General features: G+C 45.9%; 1 protein-coding gene across 2 annotated transcripts in view; it reads right to left on the bottom strand.

Annotated features, from left to right (window-relative positions):
- The window catches only part of TRIO (trio Rho guanine nucleotide exchange factor), a 275,586-nt gene that overhangs the window by 123,255 nt on the left and 127,607 nt on the right, over positions 1 to 24,724 (bottom strand). For both annotated transcript variants that reach the window (XM_040977419.1, XM_040977420.1), the window contains 3 exons: positions 19,310 to 19,441; positions 14,734 to 14,964; positions 3,315 to 3,437 (listed from right to left, as the gene is read on the bottom strand). In XM_040977419.1, coding sequence (XP_040833353.1) covers positions 3,315 to 3,437; positions 14,734 to 14,964; positions 19,310 to 19,441 — 486 coding nt within the window. The remainder of the gene's footprint in view (positions 1 to 3,314; positions 3,438 to 14,733; positions 14,965 to 19,309; positions 19,442 to 24,724) is intronic.

Below are 24,724 nucleotides of genomic sequence, written 5' to 3'. Positions count from 1 at the left end.
AGGGGGAGGAGGAATCCCAGTGCCTATAAAACTGTGTCACATAATGCAATGTAATCAATTAAAAAAAAAAAAAAAAGACAGCAGTGGCAGGCCTGGCACCGTAACCTAGCAGCCAAAGACCTCGTCAGGATCCCATAAGGGCACTGGCTCTAATCCTGGCAGCCCTGCTTCCCATCTAGCTCCCTGCTTGTGACTCCCTGGGAAAGCAGTCAAGGACAGCCCAAAGCCTTGGGACCCTGCACCTGCATGGGAGACCTGGAAGAGGATCTGGGCTCCTGGCTTCGGCTTGGTGCAGCATGGGCTATTGCTGTCACTTGGGGAGTGAACCAGTAGATGGAAGATATTTTCCTTTGTCTCTCCTCCTCTCTGTATATATCTGACTTTGCAATAAAAATAAATAAATCTAAAAAAAATACTTTATTCTGAATCCTTCACTTTTTATTTACTCAAACAAACAACAGACCTTCTGTTAAGAACGGAACTGGCAGCCTATTGTACATATGCAAGACTCTAGCAGCTGTAGTAGACAAAAAAATGCAGAGCATGCTAGCAACAGGGAAGGCTTCTGCAGGTGCCCGTGGTGGGGATGCAGGCTTGGAAAGATGAATGAGTTGAGAGGCCAGAGTCACAGTGTCTGCTTATCTTCTCAAACACGTCTCAAATGGAAGGAAGGTCTCCTGATTTCCTAAATAACACCTTCTTCTGTCCAGGAAGGCAAGATAATTACACACATCTGGTGAAAACTTGTAAAAAGTGGCTGACACAGAGGGCTTCCCATAGAGTAATCTGAAAAAAAAAAAAATGCTGCTAATTTGAGCCCCAAGCCTAAGTCAGAAGGTGGCTGTAGTACACACAGAATATTACACGTGGAAAGATGCTCTTAACAGAGATTTCCCAGTGAAACTCAAGGATCTTCTGTACTCTCAAAGCTAATTTCTTCCACAAACAGGAATTTTCTGTGCTTTACTGTTACAATCATAGCTTTTTTTAACTTGGATAACTATTTGAAGATACAAGGTCATTATTAAAGAATATATTTTTTAGAAGTAGTTATTTGCTTTTTTTCACCACACTAATGCATGAACATGCTGAATGGCTGTGCACACCCCATGCTGTAATTTAATCAGCATGGATTTATTCCATAAGCTGTACATCTAATCACACCAGAGTAGGTGGTCCCTGGATCTATAAAATTGCATGCAAGAATGATCCAAGAACTTCTGTTGTGGCTAGAGCAGTGTCTGCAACAAATTCTGAAATCCAGGTTCCTGCAGCAAAATGTTGCACTGCAGCTGTTGAGCCCCTTTGGGCTGCAGGGCTCACAACCACCAAGACGCACGAGGTTCCTTTAGGTTCCTCCTTCCCAGAACAACTGGAATTGTTCTGGATAGCAAATCTGTATTTAGCACATTTTCTATGAATTCAATCATGGACTTTTATCACTTCCTTCTCAGATCTGCTAGGTTACTTTCAAATGACACAACTTACTGTTTTAGAAGTTCACTGAGAAAAAAATGTGTTTTTCAAATATCTATTTATTTGAAAGTCAGAGTTACAGAGCGAGAGGGAGAAGCAGAGAGAAAGAAAGCGGTCTCCATCCAGCAGTTCATTCCCCAAATGATCATGATAGCTTGCTGTCCAGAATGAAGGCCAGAACCAGGAACTCCATCCAGTGTCCCTGCGAGAGTGGCAGGGCCCTAAACCCTTGAGCCATGTTCCACTGACTGCCCAGGCAGGGAGCAGAAATCAGAAGGGGAGCAGCTGGACACAGCCTATTACCTGTCCAGGACATCAGAGTCCCAGGAGGTAGCTTAACCTGCTGTGGAACAATCCCAGATCCAGAAACATTTTATTGAATAAATTGCTCATTAATACCTCTAAATTGCAACCAATTCAGAGTTAATTTTATAAAGGAACTTCAAAATGCAATCCCAGAAACACACCAACAAGCCCTGAAGGCAGACTCCGTGTGCCAGCGCTTCCTCTTCCTCCCACTTAGGTGTCTCCAAAGGCCATCCTGCCCTGCACATCCCACAGCCCTTCAACGGGAGCTCCAGAGGAGACACACCAGCTGTGAGCATGTCTACCGTCACATGTCAGGACAGAGGGCAAGTCAAGGTGGAGCAGCAAATGGACGTGACCATGGTAATTCGCTGGCCTTGGTGGGCCTCACCTTTGTGGGATGAAGTAAGATGCCTGCGCTGCATTCTCTGGGAAGGGGTAGAGAGAGCTTGCAAGGGATGAAGTGACGACTGTAGATTGCTCTTTGAGTGGTCAGTCTTGCAGGTGTAATTTTGTAATTTCTTTGTTTTTGCTTTTAAGAATGTCTTTAATGTTTCTCAGTTTACTATAGCCTGAGATTGGATTTGTCCTTCTGAGATGATCTCCCCCTTTTTATTTCTCCTTTTTGCTCTCTTTTATTGTCTTTCTTGTTCTCCCTCCTTCTGCATGCGTCTGTGGTTTTTTTTTTTTTTTTTAATTGTAAAGGCAGATGTACAGAGAGGAGGAGAGACAGGGAGGAAGAGCTTTCGTCCGATGATTCTCTCCCCAAGTGGCCGCAAGGCCAGAGCTATGCCACACTGAAGCCAGGAGCCCAGATCCTCTTCCAAGTCTCCCACATGGGTGCAGGGTCCCAAGGCTTTGGGCTGTCCTTGATTGCTTTCCCAGGGGGTCACAAGCAGGGAGCTAGATGGGAAGCAGGGCTGCCGGGATTAGAACCAGTGACCATATGGGATCCTGGCGCGTTCAAGGCGAGGACTTTACTCACTAGGCCACCGTGCCAGGCCTGTGTCTGTGTTTTATAATTTTTCAGACACACAATTTTAATTTTAGACCAGTTTTAATTTATCCAAAGTCACATTATTGTAACATAGCCAATGTTCAAACTCCACAAAACCAAATGCTCTAAGCAAACTGGACTCCAAGCTTCTATTCTCCAAGGATATACATTCAACAGAAATGAAACAGGACATGAAATGCTGGTCCCATTTTCATAGGCATACAAGGACTGTTATTTTCTGAGAATAAATCAAAATTTCACAAACTAGTCAACATACACCGGTACCATAAATATAACAGAAACACCCACGATGTATCTCTCACAAACATCATAGTTTTCTAACAGGTCATTAGACTAAATCGTGTTTCTGCCTACACAATGCCAACTTCCCTCTGCAATCTGAGCATTTAACCTTGTCTGAGTCCCCTCAAACATGTCTAGCTAACACCAACTCATTTCAGCTGGGGTTAAAATTGTAATTCCGAACCAGCCACAGAGTTCATACGGGAGAAATCAGGGAAAGCTATTGTTTTACCTGTGCTACTTCTTCAAAGTCCTCGTGACGTTTCTGCAAAGCTCTGGCCCGATGAAGAGACTTTCCTACACCCGTATGCTTGCTCAGGAATGCTTCTCCATGGTTCTCAATCCAGTCCAGCACCTACAACGAAGCACAGGAACAAAGGCCATGAAACAATATCCTGTCCTGTTCAATGTCTAGCTCTGTCCAACAAAGACGATTTTGAAACTTGTGCTGGTTTGCGGCCCAGCTCTTCCACTTCCAGCCCAGCTTCCTGCCAATGTGCCTGGAAAGGCAATGGAAGACAGCTCAAGTACCTGGACCACTGTCACCCAAATAGGAAACCTGAATGGAGTTCTGGCTCCTGGCTTGGCCTGGCCCCAATCTGTCTGTTAGGGCCATTTGGGGAACAAACCAGAAAATGGAAGACGAATGTCTCATTCTTTCTTCCCCCTTTTCTGTCATTCAGCCTTTAAAATGAATACATCTTTTTGTTTTTTAAAGGTAAAAATGTGCATCTTTCTGGTATACATGTTATATGCAATAATCATTACATTAAATCTTGCCTCATTTTATTACACAACTGAACCACCAAGGCGATGCACTTTGTGTAAGGCGGTAGTGACTAAATCACAGAGCATCAGTTTAACCTTTTACCAGGCTCAATACTTCTCAACTCAGCCATTTCACATTTAACTATTGTACTACTTTTTATTCCTATCTCTTTTGGAAGACTGAAAACACATAAATAAAACCCAAACCCAAGAAAACAAAACCCTTACACGCCTCCATCCTAGTATTTCACAGTAATTCTTCCTGTAAACTAAGATGTTGCAAAAGCTGAGTCCCATGAATGTAATGACTTGAAAAGTCCTTGATAGTTGAAATCCAAATCAGTGATGAAACAGACAGGAAAAACAGTGCACAAATGTTTCAAAGTTCACTCTGTGAACTTAAGCAAGTACTTAAGAAGAGAACACTGTCAATCATCTAACAAAACATTTACATCCAATGCACACTTTGCCTCTGGGGAAAATAGCTAAAAATGAAGCCAGTGATGTCTTCAACTAAAAACTTGTAACGAAGGCCTTTAAATATTTAAATGCACCTATGAATATGCTACTACCTTAATAAAGACTCAATCATATTCTGTGGGTTTGCAGCTACGGTACTGTTTCCGTCCTTTCAAGCTGCTATGATAAAGTATCATAAGACAGCTAACTTACCAACAGTGCACACTGAGTGCTCACAGTTTCCCAAGGCTGAAAAGTCTGAGATCATGGCACTAGCACATCTGCTGTCTGGTGAGGGCACCTTCATGTATCCTCAGAGTGGAAGATGGAGCAAGACCCCTCAGGCCTCTTCCTTGAGGATGCGGATTCCATTCATGAGGCTGAGCCCACCTCACCTGGTCACCTCCTCAAACCCACCTCTAATTCCACTGCATTGTGGACTATATTTCAGCTTTTGGATTCTGGGGGACAGAAACACAAGAGAGTAGAGCAGGTACCTATGCAAGCAGATCAAAACAGTTCTGGCTAAAGAACACGCCCAGGAAAAGTGGGTCCACAGGGCATTAGACCTGTCACAAAACTGGACTCTTGGTCAAATAAAATGAGTTGGACTTGTAGTCCACTGCTGAGCAAGCATCCCTGGGCCTTCAGCAGCTGTACTAGAGGGAGATCAAAGTGCTCACAGGGACCTGGAAACAGAGAAACAGCTCGTTGGGCCGTAACAGCTCATCCTCCACTGCTCCAAACCAGTGACTTTCAAGCTGAGGGCTGGCCATGCTGCATAGCAGAGTCAGTGATTAGGCCAAAATAAAGCAACTGTACATCTTAACAAACCAATGGTCCTCTGCAACGAGTCACGAAGAATCAGCAGCAGCTGAACTCAGAAGGGTAGCAGGGCAGTGTGGGCAGGGGGTCAAGCCCGGCAGCAAGTGCGCAGGCCATGGCTTCTACATCTTCCTCACAACTGTATTTCATTTTTGAATCTCTGTAAACTCAACCTCTCTCCCAGTCATTCTGAGCAGAACAAATATCACTGGGTCCATCTGTATTCTCTAACAGCCTCAACCATCACCCAGTTTTCCTGGCTCTTTCTGAGAGCTGACTCTCATGCCTTCACAGTCAGACCCTTCCACACAGATACAGGGTCTCACTGTGTGCTCCTGGGCAAGTTCCTTGGCCCTCCTGATCTTCCTTGCTCATCGAGGATCTTCACAGGGAGTGGCAGGTGTTAGACAATCATCTGTGCAGAGCACGTTCACACACCTGCCAACCACAGCCATACACCAGAACCCAGGGCAGGCTTCCACTTCATTTTAATCCCCCTGTAGACACCCCAGTCCTTCTAATCCTATGCACTTAGGGCACTATTTCACTATTTCTTCTTGAGAGAAAGAGGCTCTGTAAGGCTGTGCCGCATTTGCCACCTTACTTCAAGGCAGGTGGAAAGTCTCAGAAATGTTACTAAGCGTTCCCTTAGTGCATATTCTAAAGCACAGACCCTGTCCTCTCCTAAAGAAATGTCTCAACAACTTTAAGACCTCTCAACCTCTAAGAATGGACATGCTTGCTGGAATGTGTCTCTGGGCAAGAGGCCAGCAGAAGACAAGGATTAAACATCTAAGCCTGAAAAGAACTCAAAGGTAATAAACAGCACCTGTGCTACAGTCCAGATGCCAGTATGTTCTGCAGAGTCGTTTTCTGCTTTGCGGTATATTCTATGTATCTATCAAGTGTAAAAAGAAAAAATCGTAAAGCAAACCTGGTATTATTGGTAACTTCTCATAATCTTGAAATAAGGGCACAATTTTAAAATAAATTTAAAGATAAACATAATTTGTGGAAAGGGCTGCAGGAAGGAAAAAACAGACTTTTAAACAATAATAAAAAGTCCATTTTCAAGCACAAGAAAAGCATTTCAAGAAGTATAAGTCAGAGATAAGAACAATCATGAGCCAACTCTTTAGGGCTGTAACGGGTTGTATACTTTACTTCAAGCATTTTGTGAAGCTGACAGCAGTTAGGAACTCCAGCCAGCCTTCAGATGTGAACACCCTATGGGGCTGCTGATCTTTGACAAGTAGGGCAAAGTTCTCAGGCTGCCAGTGGTGTACTCGTCCAAGTAACTTATGATACAAAAGCTTCTACTTACAACACTAAAACACTAACCTAAATCAGGGCTTTGTCAACCGTGCAGTCAGCCACCTCCGACCTCGACTACGGCCAGTGGCTGTCAGCTAAGTCCCGTGACTCAACCCAAGCAACAAGACTGTGCACAAGATTAGCTGCTTTTCTTCCAGATTTGAGGCAAAGGGCCAAAGCTGATCGCTTCCTACATGGCAGCTTTTTTTAGCACTGCTGAAGGATCTTCATTATTATGTTAGACCTTAGTGCAATCTACTGAGGAAGCTCAAAGCACCATGAGGGAATGCTTTGAGTTTATTACCGGAGTCCGTGTACTCATGCCCATCTCGGCTGGCTGAAGCTTTTTAAAAAGATCATTTTCTCTTATCTTTTGTATTGGAAAGTCAGATATACAGAGAGGAGGAGAAACAGAGGGGAACATATTCTGTCCAATGATTCACTCTCCAAGTGGCAGCAATAGCCAGAGCTGAGCCAATCTGAAGCTAGGAACCTCTTTTGAGTCTTCCACATGGGTGCAGGGTCCCAAGGCTTTGGGCCGTCCTTGACTGCTTTCCCAGGCCACAAGCAGGGAGTTGGACAGTAAGTGGGGCTGCCAGGATTAGAATTGCACCCATAAGGAATCCCAATATGTGCAAAGTGAGGACTTTAGCCGCTAGGCTACCGCATCAGGCCTGGGCTGGCTAACTTTTCTCTGGTGCTTCCGAAACTGTGTCTGGGTCATGGCCTCTCTTTTCCAGCAAAGGCCACGCTTGTTAGGGCCTGAAATCACACGGTGCATCTCAAGCTACTGACCCCTGCCCTGTGGGCAAGGAGTGAAGCAGGGGTCAGTCCAGTCCAGCACCGTTCACTCAGCCACTCCTGGGAGACTGCAGTTCCCTGAAGACACTGAAGAAAAGTCTCCTTCAGCAGCTACTTCCTCCACAGTCGGGGCAGGGCAGCTGCAGGCAGAGCCCTTCCTGCCCGGAAGCTCCACTGCAGCTTCTCTCAAAGCTCCGTGTGAGCTCCACTGATGAACTCGGAAGCGTGGCATCCCGCTCAGCTCCACAGCGTGACCACGCGGCTTCGTGGAACTGGGGCCAAGTCCTTCACCTTACCCAAGGTTTAACTTTAATACCTAGAAAATGAGGGACTCTGGCTCCAAATTCCATGACTTGTGAGATGTCATTCTTAAAAAATGACACCTCTCAGAAGCGGAATCCAGCCCATCTGTGGCCTCTGCAGGCCTCCGGGGAGACGCCCCACCTGCCTTGCTTACCGGAGCCCTGGACTCTGCTCCTTCACTCACTGCATTTCAAACCAGAATTAAGGCTGCTCTTAAAATACATACTGATGCTTAATATGGACATTACAGTGCCACAGTATATGATGTTGATGTTCCCATGGCAGAGGGAGTCACTGAAACAATACCCGAGGTAAACCACACACAGCAGGTATCACGCAGGACCCCGCACCCTACACACAGGAGCTGCTTCTGCTTAACTAAGGGACGGGGCGGGGCCAGGCCCTCGTTCTGTGACACTTTCTGGACAGTGTGGCAGGGAAAGCAGTGAGGAAGGCTACCTACGAACTGGTCTTCCAATCGCCCATCACCCACCCATGTTAGCTCTAAAAAAACCACAATTCACCATTTGTCCTGGTCATTACTCCAACTTCAGTTACACACTTATACATGTCCAAAATTGCTCAAAACCCCTTCATATGTCGAGATGTTATCTGGGAAACTAAAATGATTATATCTAGCCTGTACCTAGTCAATGACCTCCACAAACCCGTGTCCATACAAATGTATAGATTTATCCAGGCACACGTGTGCTATACCCACGCACGCAGTCTGCCCGCTTCAGTTAATCCCCAGGTGTTTCCATTCTGGGGAAGCTTGGTCATGTGGCTGGTACTCAAACTGAGCAATTCCCAAACTCTCAGGCTCTGCCCACTCCTGGCCATGCTGGCTCCTACGGCTTGCTGGCGGCTTCCTGCTCACTGGCTTGCCCCAGGCCTGAGAGCTCCCTGCCCCCAGCCCAAAGCTCACGCTGCATTTTCACTGATCCTTCCTGGGAGCAGGTAAGGAGGACCACCATTTTACCCAGCCTTCATCCTCCTGCTGTTTTGCTGTTTCCCCGCCAGCGCCTGAGGGCTATGGACACCAAGGTGACAGCCCCAGTGCAGCTTCGTTTGGAGGAAGGAAACTAGGGCTGCTTTCCTCAGCTGCCTGATGCTAGCAGCTTCCCAAGCCCAAACCAAGTCAGTGCCCTCCCTCAGGGGCTGCTGACGCTGCCTAATTCCAAGTGCTGCGGCAGGCCTTGGCCGGAAGCACCATAAAAAGAACCACAGGTGTGGGAGCACAACCAGGAGAGGGCGCTGCAGTGAAGGCTCCCTAATGGTCCAGATGAGTGGGATCAGAAAAATTCTTCCACTCAAACTCAGGAGCCAGCTGCATCTAAAAGCTTTGTCTAGTACAGACAGTACTAACCAAGAACCTGTGAAATCAAGTCTCCAGGAGAACTGGCTTTTATGGGCTAAAGGACAACCTGCAGTCAAACTGAAACAGTGTCTCCACGGATCAGAATCCTGTTTTCTTTCCCCTTGTAGGCATGCTCTGACTTTCCTTGTCAGGAGCTCAGCACTGAAAGCCCTCACTTAGCACTTACACCTTCAAAAGCTTTCCTATAGGTCTCAGGAAATCCCAACCTTCTCCGCACTGAAACTACCTTCCTTCCCACGATGCTGCCAATTACACAACTGCAAACAAAATTTCCAGTCCTTCAGGAAGATGCCCCAGGAGTCTGATTTCAATGCAAGGAATACTTTTTCCCCATTCTAGAATAAGCAAACATTAATTCTAAAGAAACTTAATTGGGCAAAATTGGGGAATTTCTTAACTTTTTCATCTAGGGCCTGGCACAGTGGCTAAAGTTCCCACCTTGCACATGCCAGGATCCAGTTCCATGGGTTCCAGTTCTATTAACGTAGGCCCTCTTCCCATCCAGCTCCCTGACTGTGGCCTGGGAAAGCAATCGAGGATGGCCCAAAGCCTTGGGACCCTGTACCCATGTGGGAGGCCAGGAGAAGGCTCTGGGCTCCTGGTTTCGGATTGGTTCAGCTCTGGCCGTTGCAGCCGCTTAGGGAGTGAATCATCAGATGGAAGATGTTCCTCTCTGTCTCTTCCTCTGTGTATCTGACTTTGCAATAAAAATAAATAAATCTTAAAAAAAATATTTTTCATCTAATGATCCACCATCCAACCATCTATTCAACAAAGATGGAGTACCTGCTCCTCCAGGCAGCTGGGAAATGCCAGTGAGCAAAACACAGGAGGCAGCCCCTATGGTCACTGAACTCCTGCTCTCCACACAAAGCACCTGTCTGGGTGTCCACACAGGGACCCAGTCCATCTCCTGGCCCTTAGACTCACATCCCCAAAGCATTCATCTCACTGTATTGAACGTATGTAGGGTCTGAACAGCAGCATGCCATGGGAAAATACGGACTCGTCTTCAGCTGTGTACGAGGGCATCTCTGCGCCCACGCCCTGCCGGGGGCCCATGAGGCCACAATGAGCTTGATTCCAAGTGGACATTCCTTCCCTTCCTTTGCACAGCCACTCCCAAGCCACATTCAGCCCCAGGGCAGTGGTCTCCAGTGCACATTAGCCTGTGCCCCCTCAATGGTGTCCAAGCTTAAAAACAAAACCAAAACACCATGCCAAACCTTCACCATAGAGGCCTGGAGGATTTCCCAGGGCTGGCCCTCTACTATACCCACACCAGGTGACTGCCACTTGGGGGATGGCCCCTGCCCTCTCCTCTCCCTGCAATTTCCATTCCCCATCCCTCGGCCTACTGAGTTGTGTCTGTGTTATCCACCCGTCAGGGAGCAGTTCAAATGCCTGCTCCCCTCCCCCCTATGAAAGTGATCACTTGCACTTTCACTGAAGAACCTGTGGCTTTCCCTGACATAGAAGACTCTTGACACTTGAGAATACAGACAACGTTTTCAGAGCACTCATTCTGCACAAACCACCAAAACAGTAACACTGCCTCACACTGCGCGCTCAAGGCAGACAGATAACACAGACACAGCTGCCAGGCTCAGCAACTGCCTCCTGTCTGACAGCACCTTAGCAGGCAGGATTCAAATTCGTACCTGAGCAAAATCACATCTAACAATAACCAAAGACATACACATGACATCTAAGCATGCTATTATCTGATTTGCAAGGCTACTAAACCATCTGCCTGAAGAATCTACTTTTACTGGATTATCCATTCCTTAAAAGGGACTCCAGTTTGTTCAACATTTCTCTCTGTACTCTGAGCACCGCACATTCAGTTTATTCTGAAAGATGGACTTGTGGACAAGAAGAATCCGGAGATGACCAAATCTGCTTGGTGATTTTTTTTTCAGGAACACCAGCAATTTGCTGCAGTACAGCCTGGAGGGAATTCTTTCAGTCGACCCTTCCCTGGGTGCTGGCTGGGCCAGACAGGAAGCTGCAGAGGAGGGCCTCTCTGCCCATGGACCTTTGCTCAGGAAAGCCAATCTGCAGTTTACAGGTAAATCCCAGGATGCAAGAGGAACCAGGCAAACTGACAGGGCAGGGTGAGGAAGATAAAGCCCTACCACCAGGAGGGAGCTTCAAAAACTCAGGGAAGGTAGAATTGAATGCTAAGTTTACTTCAGTGGGGACAAAAGGCGAAACCCGCACAGAGCTGTTTTCTTAGCACATGCTGCCCACAAACTCTTTGAAGACTCACATTACCCCATTTAAACAAGTATAGCAAAAAGTCTCTTCTATCCCCACAGTACTGGCTGAACTAGTGAAAAGAATCACCCAGCATGGTGCAGCCATCCATTCATCAGATCAACAAAACACAGACTAAAGCAAACGGAGGCAGTGTGAAGGCACGCTAGCTGATCATCAGGACTGTGACAACGACTCTAAGTGCACAATAGTGAATGCTATTGCTGCCTGCATGGGGTCATCTTCATTAAGTTTCCTCACCACCACTCCAGGCTGTGCCGTGGACACATGGTAAGCGTTCTGCAACAGCAACTAGACCATACACACCCCAACTACCACCTGAGACACCTTCCAGGCAGAAATCATGTAATGGTCATACCTCATCAGGGAAGCTAACCAAGCTCAAATTCAACACGCTTTTGGAGCTCAAATGCCCTATGTCACTCTCCCACGCCTGCTCTCCAGGGGCACGCTGTTAATACTGTTAAGTTCTTAGCACACACTTTTAAAGGGTGGTTTGCACAATGCTGTAACCATCCCACACCTATTGTTCAGCAAGTTGCGCTCTCTTTCAACAATATTTACAGAGGCTTTTCCATTGCCCCAACCAACCAATATGATGGTTTGTCTAATTGGCTTGTTATGTTTTGGTGGTGGATTTAGACTACTTTTGTTTCTGTAAGTTTATCTTGTACTGGTAATGGCTTTAAAAAGTACTTTTTAAGAAAAAATATCGTCATCTTCTACTGCACAATTAGCACGGCAAAGCTTTTCCTTCTGTGCTATTAATTTCTTGAACTTCAGAAGCACCTTTTCTGCATGATTTCCTATTGTCAATGCTTCTTTGGGTGATATCATTAAGCTTTGCTCGTTGCTTCCCAAGTCAGGCCTACCTAGAGTTCCCTGCTCACATTCCAAGTCCAAATGCCAGAGCAGTAACAAAAACACATGCCTTAAGGAGCAGGACCATACATGCAATACACATGCTGTAAAATGCTTTCTCCTGCTAAATGCTACTGCAATATTCTGTTCTTCGGGGGTGGGGTGGGGAGGAATCCCTGGCTTAAAGAACTGGTTTCATAATTACAACAACCATTGTCCATAATGCTTGCTATTTTCTAATTCAAGCACAATAAGAATCTTTAGGTGGTTACACTGTTCAACTTATTGCCAAAGGAATCCTGTTCATGTGCCTCCCCATAGCCTGTGTAGTCCAGTAGCTTATTATTTCTTTTACGATGTATTTAGTTTTATTGCAAAAGCAGATTTACAGAGAGAACGGGAGACTAAGACAATGATCTTCTGTCTGCTGGTTCACTTCCCAAGTAGCTACAACGGCTGATCCAAAGCCAAGAGCCAGTAGCTTCTTCCAGGTCTTACATTATAGTGCAGGGTCCCAAGGCTTTGTCCCAAGGGTTGTCCTCAACTGCTTTCCCAGGCCACAAGCAGGGAGCTGGATGGGAAGTAGAGCAGCTAGGGCAGGAAAGAGTGCCTACATGGGAAGCTGGCACTTGCAGGTAGAGGAGAGGCCAGTTGACCCACTGTGCTGGTCCATCGGTGGCTTATTCATAAATGTCCCCAGAGAGCCTTGAGAAACCGGGCACAGGGAACCTCTGCTGCTGTTCCCTCAGGAAATAAATAAAAATGAGTCTGCACATGCGTAATGAAACTTGCTAGAGGAACTGAGGGACAGGAAGTAGAAAAGAAAATCCTGTAATAATTACAGCAAAATTATTAGCATTTCGTGGTCTGTGAAAGCTGGGGGCAACAGAGAAAAAATAAGTATTTGCGCTTACTGCTAATTCTCCATGAGTCCTCTGCTTGAGCCCTCACGGAGGCTCCCCTCCCTCTGCCTCCCTGCCTCCCCGCTTGGCCAGCGACTCTCCGGTGTGAAGAACACTTAAGTGCAACTCCAACCGAAGTGGGCCTGCCTCAGGCACACTGTGCACGTAGTCTTCCCTGGACTAAAATATAAAATCAAGCACAGCAGGTGAAAACTGAGAATCACAAAAGCCACTGTGAACTTTGCAGAGTCACACTAAGTGAAGAAGTTTGCTCAGCGACACTCGGAGAGGCGCTCACTCACCAGCAGAGTGTCGCCCAGTCCCTCACCTCCAGACATGCTCAGTGAGGTGGTGATCTAAGAGCCACACGTTTCCAGAGGCACAGGCTCAGTGACACCTGCAGGGGAGAGGGCTCTGCCACACACTTACCATGTCGGCCCCAGGCCAACTCTGGGCTGCCAGAGGTTTCTCTGCAGACCCCACAATTTCAAATTCTGCTCATTCTACTCATTCCTTTGCTTTTTGCTCTTCTTTTAAAGTAAGATTTTATTTAATTTGCAGAGCAATTGGACCCAAAGAGAAAGTTTTCACTCATTCATTGGTTCACTCTCCAAATGACTGCAACAGCAAGGGATGGGCCTGGGTGAAGCCATGAACCAGGAACTCCATTCCGGTACCCACAAGGGTGGAGGGGTCCCAGAACTTGAGCTTTCTCCCATTGCCTTCCCAGGAGTATCAGCAGGGAGCTGGGTAGGAAGCAGAGCAGCTGGGCCTGGACATGGTGCCCCAATATGAGATGGGTCCATCAGAGGCAGCAGTGCAACCCACTATACCTCAGTGCTGGCCCCGATACTCCTGTTTTAAACAAGAATATGACTGTTGCCTCTTTCGTTCCTAAGGCTATGTCATCCCTTCTGCACTCCCAGCAGCTTTTTATCCTTAAGCCGACATTCTACAATAAGCAAAAACATGAGCAACTGCACTCACGCTCATTCTAAGTTTTGTTACCAATGATAGCAGCAAAAGAGATGCCAAATGCTTAGAAACATCTGGGTCCACACTGCACTGAAACAAGTAAAGCTGCTATCCCCAGCACTGGCGCCAGTTTGCATCCTCGCTGCTCCAGTTCTCATCTAACTCCTCGCTATTCTGCCTGCAAAGCGGTAGGAGGAGACATGGGCAGAGTTCTACACTCCTGGCTTTGGCTTGGGCCAACCCAAGCTGCTATGGCCATTTGGGGAGTCAACTGGCAGATGGAAGCCCTCTCTTCTTCTAACTCTGCCTTTTAAATAAGTAAATAAACCTTAAAGAAAACAACAGAATAAAGGTCCACTTTTCATTAATGAGACAATTAATTATTAAATACCTACCGTGCATCACAGACTTTATGATTCAACCACTGAGCAGAGAAGTGTGCTTAGCTAATGAAGCAAACTGAGGATGCATGAATCTTAAATTCTAATTCACTGGCAAAAGTATCACCAGCATCTTCCCCACAAGTAGGCATACCCGAGAAGGACCCATGAGAGCAAGATGCACAGGCTCTCTCACGTGGTCCTTCCATCTTTTCAGATGCTCAGGGCACAGAAAGCTAATGGCCGTGCAGCCCAAACACGCATTCTCGGAACCCTACTTCCACAGTCAGCAAAGGAACTCTAATGCTTGTCTCTGGCTCATTCACTGCACATATGTTTCCAGTGGTGCAGTACTCACCATGATCTTACAACCACCTCGAGCCACCCCCTGCCAAAACCCACCTGCTGCACGTCCTGCTGGAAGACACACAGCTGCAGCCTCTGGTGGAGCCGGACCTTGCGGTGCTGCCAGATATTCTCGAGCTGCCGCTGGTGGTGCAGCACCTCGTGGATGACGTCCAGGACGTGGTGCACGGCCTTGGAGTAGTTGGCAGAGGCAGTCAGAGAATCAGAGCTGCCAGGCGTCAGGGGCCGCTGCAGCTTGTCAAGCAGTGACTTCCCGTCTTGGCTCACCTGCCGCAAAATAAACGTGTGATTATTCCAGACCTGTGGCTTAGTCCTAGCTATGCTGCAGACACTGTAACCAGATGCACAGACAGGCACACACATATAGAACACACGTGCACACACACATACGCATACATCACAGTTTCATAGGTAGGCTGAGTAAAATCAAAATAATTACTTATCTAATGATATCACAAACCCAAGTGTTGTAATACAAAGAGTTAAAATTTTAAAAATGTACTTTCTCATAAGCTAACACAGCAGATACTATTCTTGAGTAAACAAGGCTATGGTATGAATATGGTTTGAGAGTGTTACCAAAAGGCTCCCGTTCTAGAAGCATGGTCCTCAGAGTGGCACTGTTAACAGGTGAGGCCTAGCAGGATAATCATGCCAACAAGGACGTGCCCTTGGAACAGCGAGGAATAACTGAGGTCTCAGGACTCAGCTGAGCTCGGACTTCCCATCTCCCTGCAGGCTTGCCCTGTTCCAGGCACGCGTGCCTCGATGGCACCCTCCATGAGCCTCTCGAGAGCTGGGCTGATGCTGGCCCTGTGCCTCTGAAACTGTGAGCTAAACAGATTTTTTTTTTCTTTATAAAATGACCCAGACTCAGGCATCTGATTATGGTAATGAAAAAAGGACTAATACAAGAACATGACAATTTATCTTAAATGACATAAGCCAAAATAAACTGTAATGCTAGGATGTCTGAAAATTAAAATGTAAAACTAATAATCTTCTTTGAAGATACCCCATGAGAGGGAATATAACAAATCATCATAATAGAGCATATTTTCACATGGAATTTTAAAGTCTCAGTTTAAAAAAAAATCAACAATCACAGTAGATAAAATATGAACTTACACTTTCTCACAAGGTAACATCACAATTTTACTTCACAATTGTAAAAAACAAATTTTAAAGTAATCACAACTAAGATGCTATCATTTAAAAAGACATTTTGATGCTATCACAGTATTAGTTAACTATCAAACTATAATCAAATGAAAGCATTCACACTAAACAAAGAGCTGCTCCATTTCCAATTCACCATTTCCTAATAGGGCAAAAGCAAAGGCCATCAAACCAACTAGGCCCAGGCTGATGGCTCAGTGACTAAACCCTCGCCTTGCATGCACCAGGATCTCATGTGAGTGGCTGGTTAGTGTCCCAACCGCCCCCTCCCATCCAGCTCCCCGCTTGTTGCGTGGAAAAGCACTGGAGGATGGCCCAAAGTCTTGGGACCCTGCATCTGTGTAGGAGTCCAGGAAGAAGCTCCTGCCTTCTGATGGGCTCAGCTCTGGCCGTTGTGGCCACTTGGGGTGGGAATCAGTGACTGGAAGATCTTCCGTGCTCTTTTTCTCACTCTGCTTTTCAAATAAATAAATGATCATCAGGGACACACAGGCAGAGAAGGCTGGCAAGATACACTGAGTAACTTAACTCAAGGTGCTGGACAGCATCTAGGGGCAGAAAAGAGTCCTGAAGGGGTCTGTCGAGAAATCTGGTCAAAGGGATATGACAGTTTCCTGTACTGAACTGCCATTTTTCTGTAAGTCTGAAACTATTTAAAAATTCAGTGTAAAAGGCATTATATTCTACTGACAGTATTTCTAGTTCATCCAGTCCAGTTGTTATCTGCTTGACTGTATGGCTCAGTCCTTAGGTTCAAAACTGTGGTTGAAGTGCTCAGCCCAAGAAGCTGTTTACTTCTTGTCAAATTACTTTGCATTATTAATGTTAATGTAAATTAAATGAAACTACACCATAAGTAAGCCATGTTCCCCTGTCAAGAAGGCCATCTTTACAGAAAGAAGTGGAGAGTCAGAGATGGTATGCTCGGCTAGAATCAGCATGGTCAGCAGGCAGGCTGAGAGGTCAGCTCGAGGCGGTTCTTTTCTAAGTCAAGCATCTTCTGGGCTGGTCATACAGGCCAAGACAGTAACCTAGTTCTTGCCAATGATCGTGTGACCCAAGGCCATTCAGTCCCCCACTGGCCTGACAGGGACATGCATCTTGCTGGCTAAGGCCCACAACTGCCATCAAAGAGAGGCTTCAGAGAGGATTCAGGTAAGTAGTCAGCGAAGGCCTCATTGCCAGAGTGATAACAGAGTCATTCACATTTCATATTCTACGTCAAATTAGAGACTGCACAGAGATGGCACACTACGGGCTTTCGCAACTCCCATAATCATGAATCAATGTGATACAAAAAATTACAAATCTGTCTGATTTTTCAGGCTTACAACAGAAAAGGCTATCATTTTAATAGTTGCTAAAAAGCTAGATAAACAAATTAGGAAAGAAACAATGGATGCAAACCAAGAAATACACTTTTCAACTCTATAAGTTATGTAAAATAGTGCAGTAAAAAGAACAGCTTTGATGCACACACACACAAAGAAAGAAAGAAAGAAAAAGTGATTTGAAGAACAATTAGATATTCACACTCATGGAAGGAAGGCCAGAACATGTTCTGAACAAATACGGCTATGTCATGCAATCCATTTGGTTACTCATGGACACCAAAGCATCAAGATTTGGGGCCAAGGATATCAGAATAACAGCTGGTGAGTGAAATGTGACATGTACTGCCAAACTGAAATGTAAATGGTCAATTTTCCCCGCAACTCTGACAAGTGTGGAGGTGGTTCTTGCCAAGGAAGATTTAGATTTAAATACGGTAAGCATATATTAAACACCAGGCTTTTTTTTAAGACTGTGAAAAGCATCCTTGGGGTCAGTGTTGTGGTAGAATGGGTAAGGTTGCTGTCTGCAACACTGACGTTCCCTATGGTATCCCCGCTACTCCACTTCCAATCCAGCTCCCTACTAAGGAGCCTGGGCAAGCAGAAGATGGTCCAGTCTTAGGTCTCCGCCATATGACAGAGTCAAAAACTCTCAAACCCTCGAAGCTGTGGTCACCCCGATGGCCACCGCAGCACAGCACGATGACGGGGAACGCGGATCCACCTGCCTGGTTCACACTCTGCTCTGCCAACTGCTGCCCTGGCACAGCTCACTTCAACTCTGAGCTTGGGTTTCCTCACTTATGACAGCAGGGTCCAGATACGATGTGCCTCAGTGTCGTGAGCATCACGCGAGCCACAGCACAAAGTGCCGACAGCAGGCCTGCCATGGCAAGAGGCGGCAGAAAGTAAGACAGAGCAGCACGAAGCAAAGTGATGCGCACTGAAACGATAAAGAAAACGCCACGCGGAGATCTCTGCAATGTGCCTGCAAACCAGCTGTGCTTTACAATCCAGAGCAGGAGGCCTAGCTCCCCTTCTGCTCCACAGCATTTCATTCAGGAAGATGAACCTGAGTTCAGCTTGACTGAAAAACACAAAATGTTTGATCCTTAAAGGTGTGTCAACAGATTAGAACATTTTTTTATTTTTTTTTTTTAAAGATTTATTTTATTATTATTATTTTTTCATTGGAAAGGCGGATATACAGAGAGGAGAGACAGAGAGGAAGATCTTCCATCCGATGATTCACTCCCCAAGTGAGCGCAACGGTCGATGCTATGTCGATCCGAAGGCAGGAGCCTCCTCTGGGTCTCCCACGTGGGTGCAGGGTCCCAAAGCTTTGGGCCGTCCTCGACTGCTTTCCCAGGCCACAGGCAGGGAGCTGGAAGGGAAGCGGGGCTGCCGGGATTAGAACCGGCGCCCATATGGGATCCCGGGCGTGCAAGGCGAGGACCTTAACCTCTTGCGCCACCGCGCCGGGCCCCTAGAACATTTTTTTAAAGATTAAAATCGGGCCCAGCATGATAGCATAGTGGTTAAAGTCCTCGCCTAGTATAAACCAGGATCCCATATGGTCACTGGTTCTAATTCTGATGGCTCTGCTTCCCATCCAGCTCCCTGCTTGTGGCCTGGGAAAGCAGTCAAGGACGGCCCAAAGCCTTGGGACCTGCTCCCACATGGGAAACCTGGAGGAGGTTCCTGGCTCCTGGCTTTGGATTGGCACAGAACTGCCGTTGAAGTCATTTGGGGACTGAACCACTGGATGGAAGACCTTCCGCTCTGTCTCTCCTCCTCTCTGATATCTGATTTTGCAATAAAAATAAATAAATCTTTTTAAAAATTAAAATTAGATTGATTTTTGCAGATGAAAATATGAGCACTCTAAAGGAGCTCTGTAAATGTCACAGGTCCATGACATGGGCATGCTACTGACTGCTCACCGCCTTGCTTCACCACACACACCCAAACACACACACAGCACAGACACGTGGACACACAGGAGTTGAAATGTTAAACAAGTAAACTGCAGTTTCATCTCCAAATTCTTCCAGTTCCGAGGGCTGGGACCGTGCCATCCAGGCAGAGCGGCCTCGTACCTCGGAGTAGGCCAGGGTGACGTGCTCGTACACGCCCTGGTGGTGGTGGATGGCATCTTCCAGGTCCTGCAGCTCCGAAGGCAGGTCGACCTCTCCGCAGGCTTTGCACCACGAGTCCACGTTGCTCATATACTTGAAGGTGAGAAAAAACGAGACCATGTTTCTACCGAGGGTGACTTACATTGAAAAGTAGGTGTTTTTAAAACATGGGTTTGAAAGTCAGAGAGCGAGAGACAGTCAAACAGTGTCAGGCCTCCATCTCAGGTGACAATAGCATCATTTCTCAATTGTCACACCTGACCGCTGGATTGCCCACCTCACACTCAAGGATCAGGGACTGGCAGGCACGGTCTGGGGCCTGGGTGTAGGAGGACATTGTGACCCTAGGTCAGCGAGCACAGGTTTGCAGTTGATTGGATAATATTTGCATGAGAACAACCAAATGGCTATCTTTTGTATACCTGATTGGATATCATTTGTATAAGAACAGTTGAATGGACAGTATGTGTGTGAGAACAAGACAAAAGGAGTTCCAAACAAAAATATAGAAACTGTTACTGGGTTTTGTTGATGAGCTCAATACTTCCTCCCTTATCCCATATGACCTTCAGTGTATAAAGTCTGATGCCACTAATAAACTTCGGCTTTTGACCATCAGTCAGGGACCACGTGTGTTATTATTGGCTCCATGCACCAAGTCCATCGCTGCGGGACAGCGACACCTGAGGAAACACATTTGCAAAGGGAAGCCTCAGGGTGGTGCAGCCCTAGAGCATGCCTGTACCTCTTTCTACCCATCTACATCTCTAACTGCTCCCACTTCAGCAATGCAAGCAGAAAAGCCACTGGGCCCACACCCTTGGCTCCCCAGCAACTCAGCATCACATCCCCCAGGAGGCAGTTTGCTGGGAGCTGCTTCCCAACCTTACTTTTTCCTCTTAGATTAAAATGCTAATGCAATGGCTGAGGCATCTATAACCATTTACCTAACCATAAGAGAAACAACTAGACCACTCTTCTATCCTTTCAAACAGAAATCCCCATTGAAATTAAAAACAGATCACTGGCCGGAAGTAAGCGCCTCAGCTGTGAGCCTGGGTAGACTTCCCAATCTTGCAGGTTTTTCCCAGCTGGCACTTTTGTAGAGGGGAAGGCTGTGAGCCACACCAGGCTCCTGGCTGCTGTTGGCACCTAGGCCTCCTTCACTGCTCTCTGCCACGCTCGTCTCTGGGACTCATCAATAGCAGATAAATCACTTCCAAACTTCCTTGGGAAATGCCGACACAATCCATCATGGCTAAATGTCAAAGACAAGCGCATATTAAAGAAGCTAATTCAATTATGTCAAATAGCTGCAATGTTTCCTTGGGCTTTCGCCTCGTTCATGCCGCCTCCTCTCCAGTCCATACAGCAGGGGACACAGAAAATGGCTACTCCAAATTCCAGACAGAGGTGAGCAATCATTCTTTTAATGTTTAATGAGAACACTCTCCCAGCTAGTTCTGGCATCTTTAGACAAATTACCCAAGTAATAGCTGTTTACATAAACAACTTTATTAATGTGTTGGTTCAGAAAAATATCTGCAAGCAAGTCTCTGAACTTGAGCCCAGTTCATACAGCGTAAGTGCCACTGACACCCTGGCTTCAAATAGAATTAAGCCATCACACGCTCAAGGAGCATTTACATTGTCCTCTTTTACGGAGTCTTCCAGACACCAAGGCCATGGAAGCGTCAACACAACTGCCTACACCTCTCCATTGCCCACACACATGTACACATGGTAACACAGACATTTGCTAAGTATTTCTTGGGTACAATATTGTGTAAATGTCAATTAGGTCAATATTGTGCAAATGTCAATTCTTGGATGACTCCAAGAATTCCTAAATTTTATTTTGTTTTTTTCTTCTGTTTTTGTACCTAATGTAGATTATTAAATTACTGTAAATCTTTTTTAAATATGACTTGAGAAAGGGTATTTATCACCATTAATAAATTATTAGGTTCAAGTCAGCAATTAATTGCTCCTGGACAGTGGTTATTACAAAACACCCAAAACAAAGAAAAGTTAACAACATATTGTTAAGAGATACAAACACTTCTCATAGAACAAGGCTGAGATTCAGTTATACAGTATTTCATAACCGCGAAGATGTCAAACTCTAACCCATCCCTGTGCCTGAAGTGAAGTGTGACTTAGTCCTTAGGACACTGATAACACACTGCTGGAAAAACTATAGCTTGGTTCTAAATATACAGGAAAGACGACTTGCTACACGGAAATCTTACAGAAGGGATTCTGCTCATCTAAATTCACTGGTTAACACAGCCCAGAGACAGAAATAACCCTGGCGAGGGCTTTCCGGGGACACGTGAACAAACCCTGTTGTCAGGTCGTAAATACAGGTTTACCCTAGACTGCAAAGCATGAGCCACAGGCCCTGGCTTCTCTCATACTTAGCACCCAAATGCCTGCAGACTCAACGTCACGCATGCAGCAATCTCTACTCAGAGACCCAGCCAGAGAAGAGGCTGAGAACAGGAATTCCACAGGGAAAATTCACCCTGATCTCTAGTTTGGTGTCTAATTCAGTAAACGAACCTATAGAACAGAACTTCTGAAAGCCTTTTAATGTGATATCATGCATTGTAAATAATCATAAATAGCGAGCTGCTGCGTCCCTTCCTGAACTACTCTACCCTATACTTCACTGCTCTACCCAACTTGCAACTTCCATGTCCCAATACGATCTTACTGGAACAGTGACCTGTGAGGAGTTAGATGCGCAGCCACTCTTTGGATGACCTCTTCCTGACTGCTACAGCAGGAGGCTTCCCGCTACAATAAATCTTGCTTTGCTCACTGTTCCCACCTACGTGGAAATTCCTTAACTTGAGACAAAAACTGAGACAGCCTTCACTGCCCTGTCACAGCACCCCGGGACCTAGGCCTACTGCAGAGCCTGATGTGCAGGAAGCAGCCATGTCAAACAGCAGCTACTATGACCCAAAGTGGCCAGAGAGTAGCTTGCTTAAGTATCTTGTGCTTTAAACACCCAGGAGATCAAAACATGTGAACACACAGCAACTGACTGAACAAGATCAAAGAAAGGAAAACGCAAGAGAATTAACACTGCTTCTTGAGTTCAATTAGGCACCTGCTTAAGAACTGGAAATTCAGATGCTAGGAAGAATGGAAATTTCATTTTTAAAGATGTTGCTAAATAAAAAAAAAAAGTCAGTTTACAAAATTAAGGGGAGCAGATGAGGAATCTAGTTTTACAAGAACTCGATGGGGCTGGCACCGTGACATAGCACCTCCAATCCAGCATCTTGCTAATGCCCCTGGCAGAGCAGCACACAATGACCTTAAGCCACTGTATCCACATGGGCGGCTCCCAGCGCAAGCTTACCCAGCCCTGGCCACTGTGGCCATTTGGGGGAATGAAGCAGGAGGAAAATCTCTATTCCTCCCTTTCTCCATTTCTTTTTCTCTCTGTTACTGCCTTTCACATAAATAAAATCTTTTTTTAAATCTTGTAAGGGCTGGTATGATGGCTCAACTGGCTAATCCTCTGCCTGCAAGTGCCAGCATCCCATATGGTGCACGTTTGTGTCCCAGCTACTTCACGGCACATCCAGCTCCCAGCTTATGACTTGGGAAAGCAGTGAAGGATGGCCTAAAGCCTTGGAAACTTGCACCCATGTGGGAGACCTGGCGGAGGCTCCTGGCTTCAGATCAGCTCAGCTCCTTACTCTTGAGGCAATTCAGAGAGTGTACCAATGGATGGAAGATCTTTCTCTCTGTCTCTCCTTCTCTCCGTAAATCTGCCTTTCCAATAAAAGGAAATAATTAAAAAAAAAAAAAAAAAGCTTTAAAAAGAGGATAGCTGGTTAGCAGACTGCTGTTCATACAAGCATCTACTGCATGAATCCCCATCTGCTTAGGGGTAGAGGCAGGCTGGCTTCCCCCTGGCAGCTACTTGCCCCTCTTGCTGGTACCCATTATCTCACCCTGCACAGCGAATTATGGCTCAAACAGAAACTGTATAGAATGCAAACTTAAGAGATTCATGTAGAAGGATTTTATCATCTGGAAAAATTGACACTGGCTGAAAATTTTTCACATACGTGGAAATTCAACCTGCAGAGTTCTTTTTTTTTTTTTTTAAACTTCTACTCATCTTTTGTCTTATTTCTAGGAAATAGTACCTACTTTTGTGCTTTCATTATCCCTCTCCCTCTCTTGGGGCTCCTCCCTGACCAGGGAAATCATGTGCTAGAAAAAAAATTCCATGTATGAACCAAGGAAACAGCTCTGGCATCTCTACTGGAGATCCTCAGAGAGGCAGGTCCAATTTGAACCAAGCGTGCCAAGGAGCACTCTCAGTACTTAAACCTGTCTTCTTGTTGCCACATTTTTAAAATAGCCCATTTCCTTTTCCATGACAAATTTTCTTTCATTTCTAACCTAAGTCAAGAATTTGGACTATGTTTCTGATAAAAAACATTTGTGAATAAAGTAGAGTGAAATAAGGCTAAGGTGGGAATGATTGCATGTGTGCTACATGCCTTAGGAAATCAAAACAAACACCAGAGCATTCTTACTCCATTCTGGATTTTCCAACTATGAGAGTTTTTCAAATAATACTTATCACCTGTAAAACATGCTGTAAACATCACCTATAAATGCTGCTCTAAAATTTGCAGAAGGCAAAACTTTATAAAGGATATCAATGTCAATGCAAAGCAGTTTGGTAAGATGCTGTGAACTGCAGGACTTTGCCAGAGGCTGCGTGAAGGTCTCACCCATCAGTACGCAGCCAAAGAGCAGCGCAGCATCACCACCAGCCCAGTGCAGCCCGCTGGCAGGATTTTTTAAAAATTATTTTATTCAAAGGCTGACTTATAGAGAAAAGTGGGGGGAGAGAGAGAGAGAGAGAGAGAGAGAGAGAAAGAGAGGATGTCTTCCATTTTCTGATTTACTCCCCTAATGGCTGCCATGCTTAGACGGCTGGGCTAAAAGCAAGAGCCACAGCTTCATGCAGTCTCTACATGAATGACAGGGGCCTAAGCACTTGGGCCGTTCTCCATTACTGTCCCAGAATCATTCACTGGAGGACTGGAAATGGAGAGCAGTTGGGACATGAACCGGTAACCATGTAGGACACTGGCTTCACAGGCTTATCCCACAGTTTAACCCACACTATCACAAGGTCAGCCCCCAGTGGGCTGATCCAAGGATGAAATAAGATTCCATGTTAAAGAACCCTATAAACATTAAAAGAGCTAGGCAAATACAAGCTGCTGCTTTATTTTGGGCTCTTATCAAAGAAAAAAAAAGCTGTTGAAATCATAGATAAAATATGTGGTCAGATTTCGGACTCACTGTGAAGTGCTACTATCAGCAGAA

Source organism: Ochotona curzoniae, unplaced genomic scaffold (genome assembly GCF_017591425.1).
Source record: "Ochotona curzoniae isolate NIBS_2020 unplaced genomic scaffold, NIBS_Ocur_1.0 contig_2754, whole genome shotgun sequence".
NCBI classification, from domain to species: Eukaryota; Metazoa; Chordata; class Mammalia; order Lagomorpha; family Ochotonidae; genus Ochotona; species Ochotona curzoniae.
This window is presented reverse-complemented; position numbering and strand designations above follow the sequence as displayed.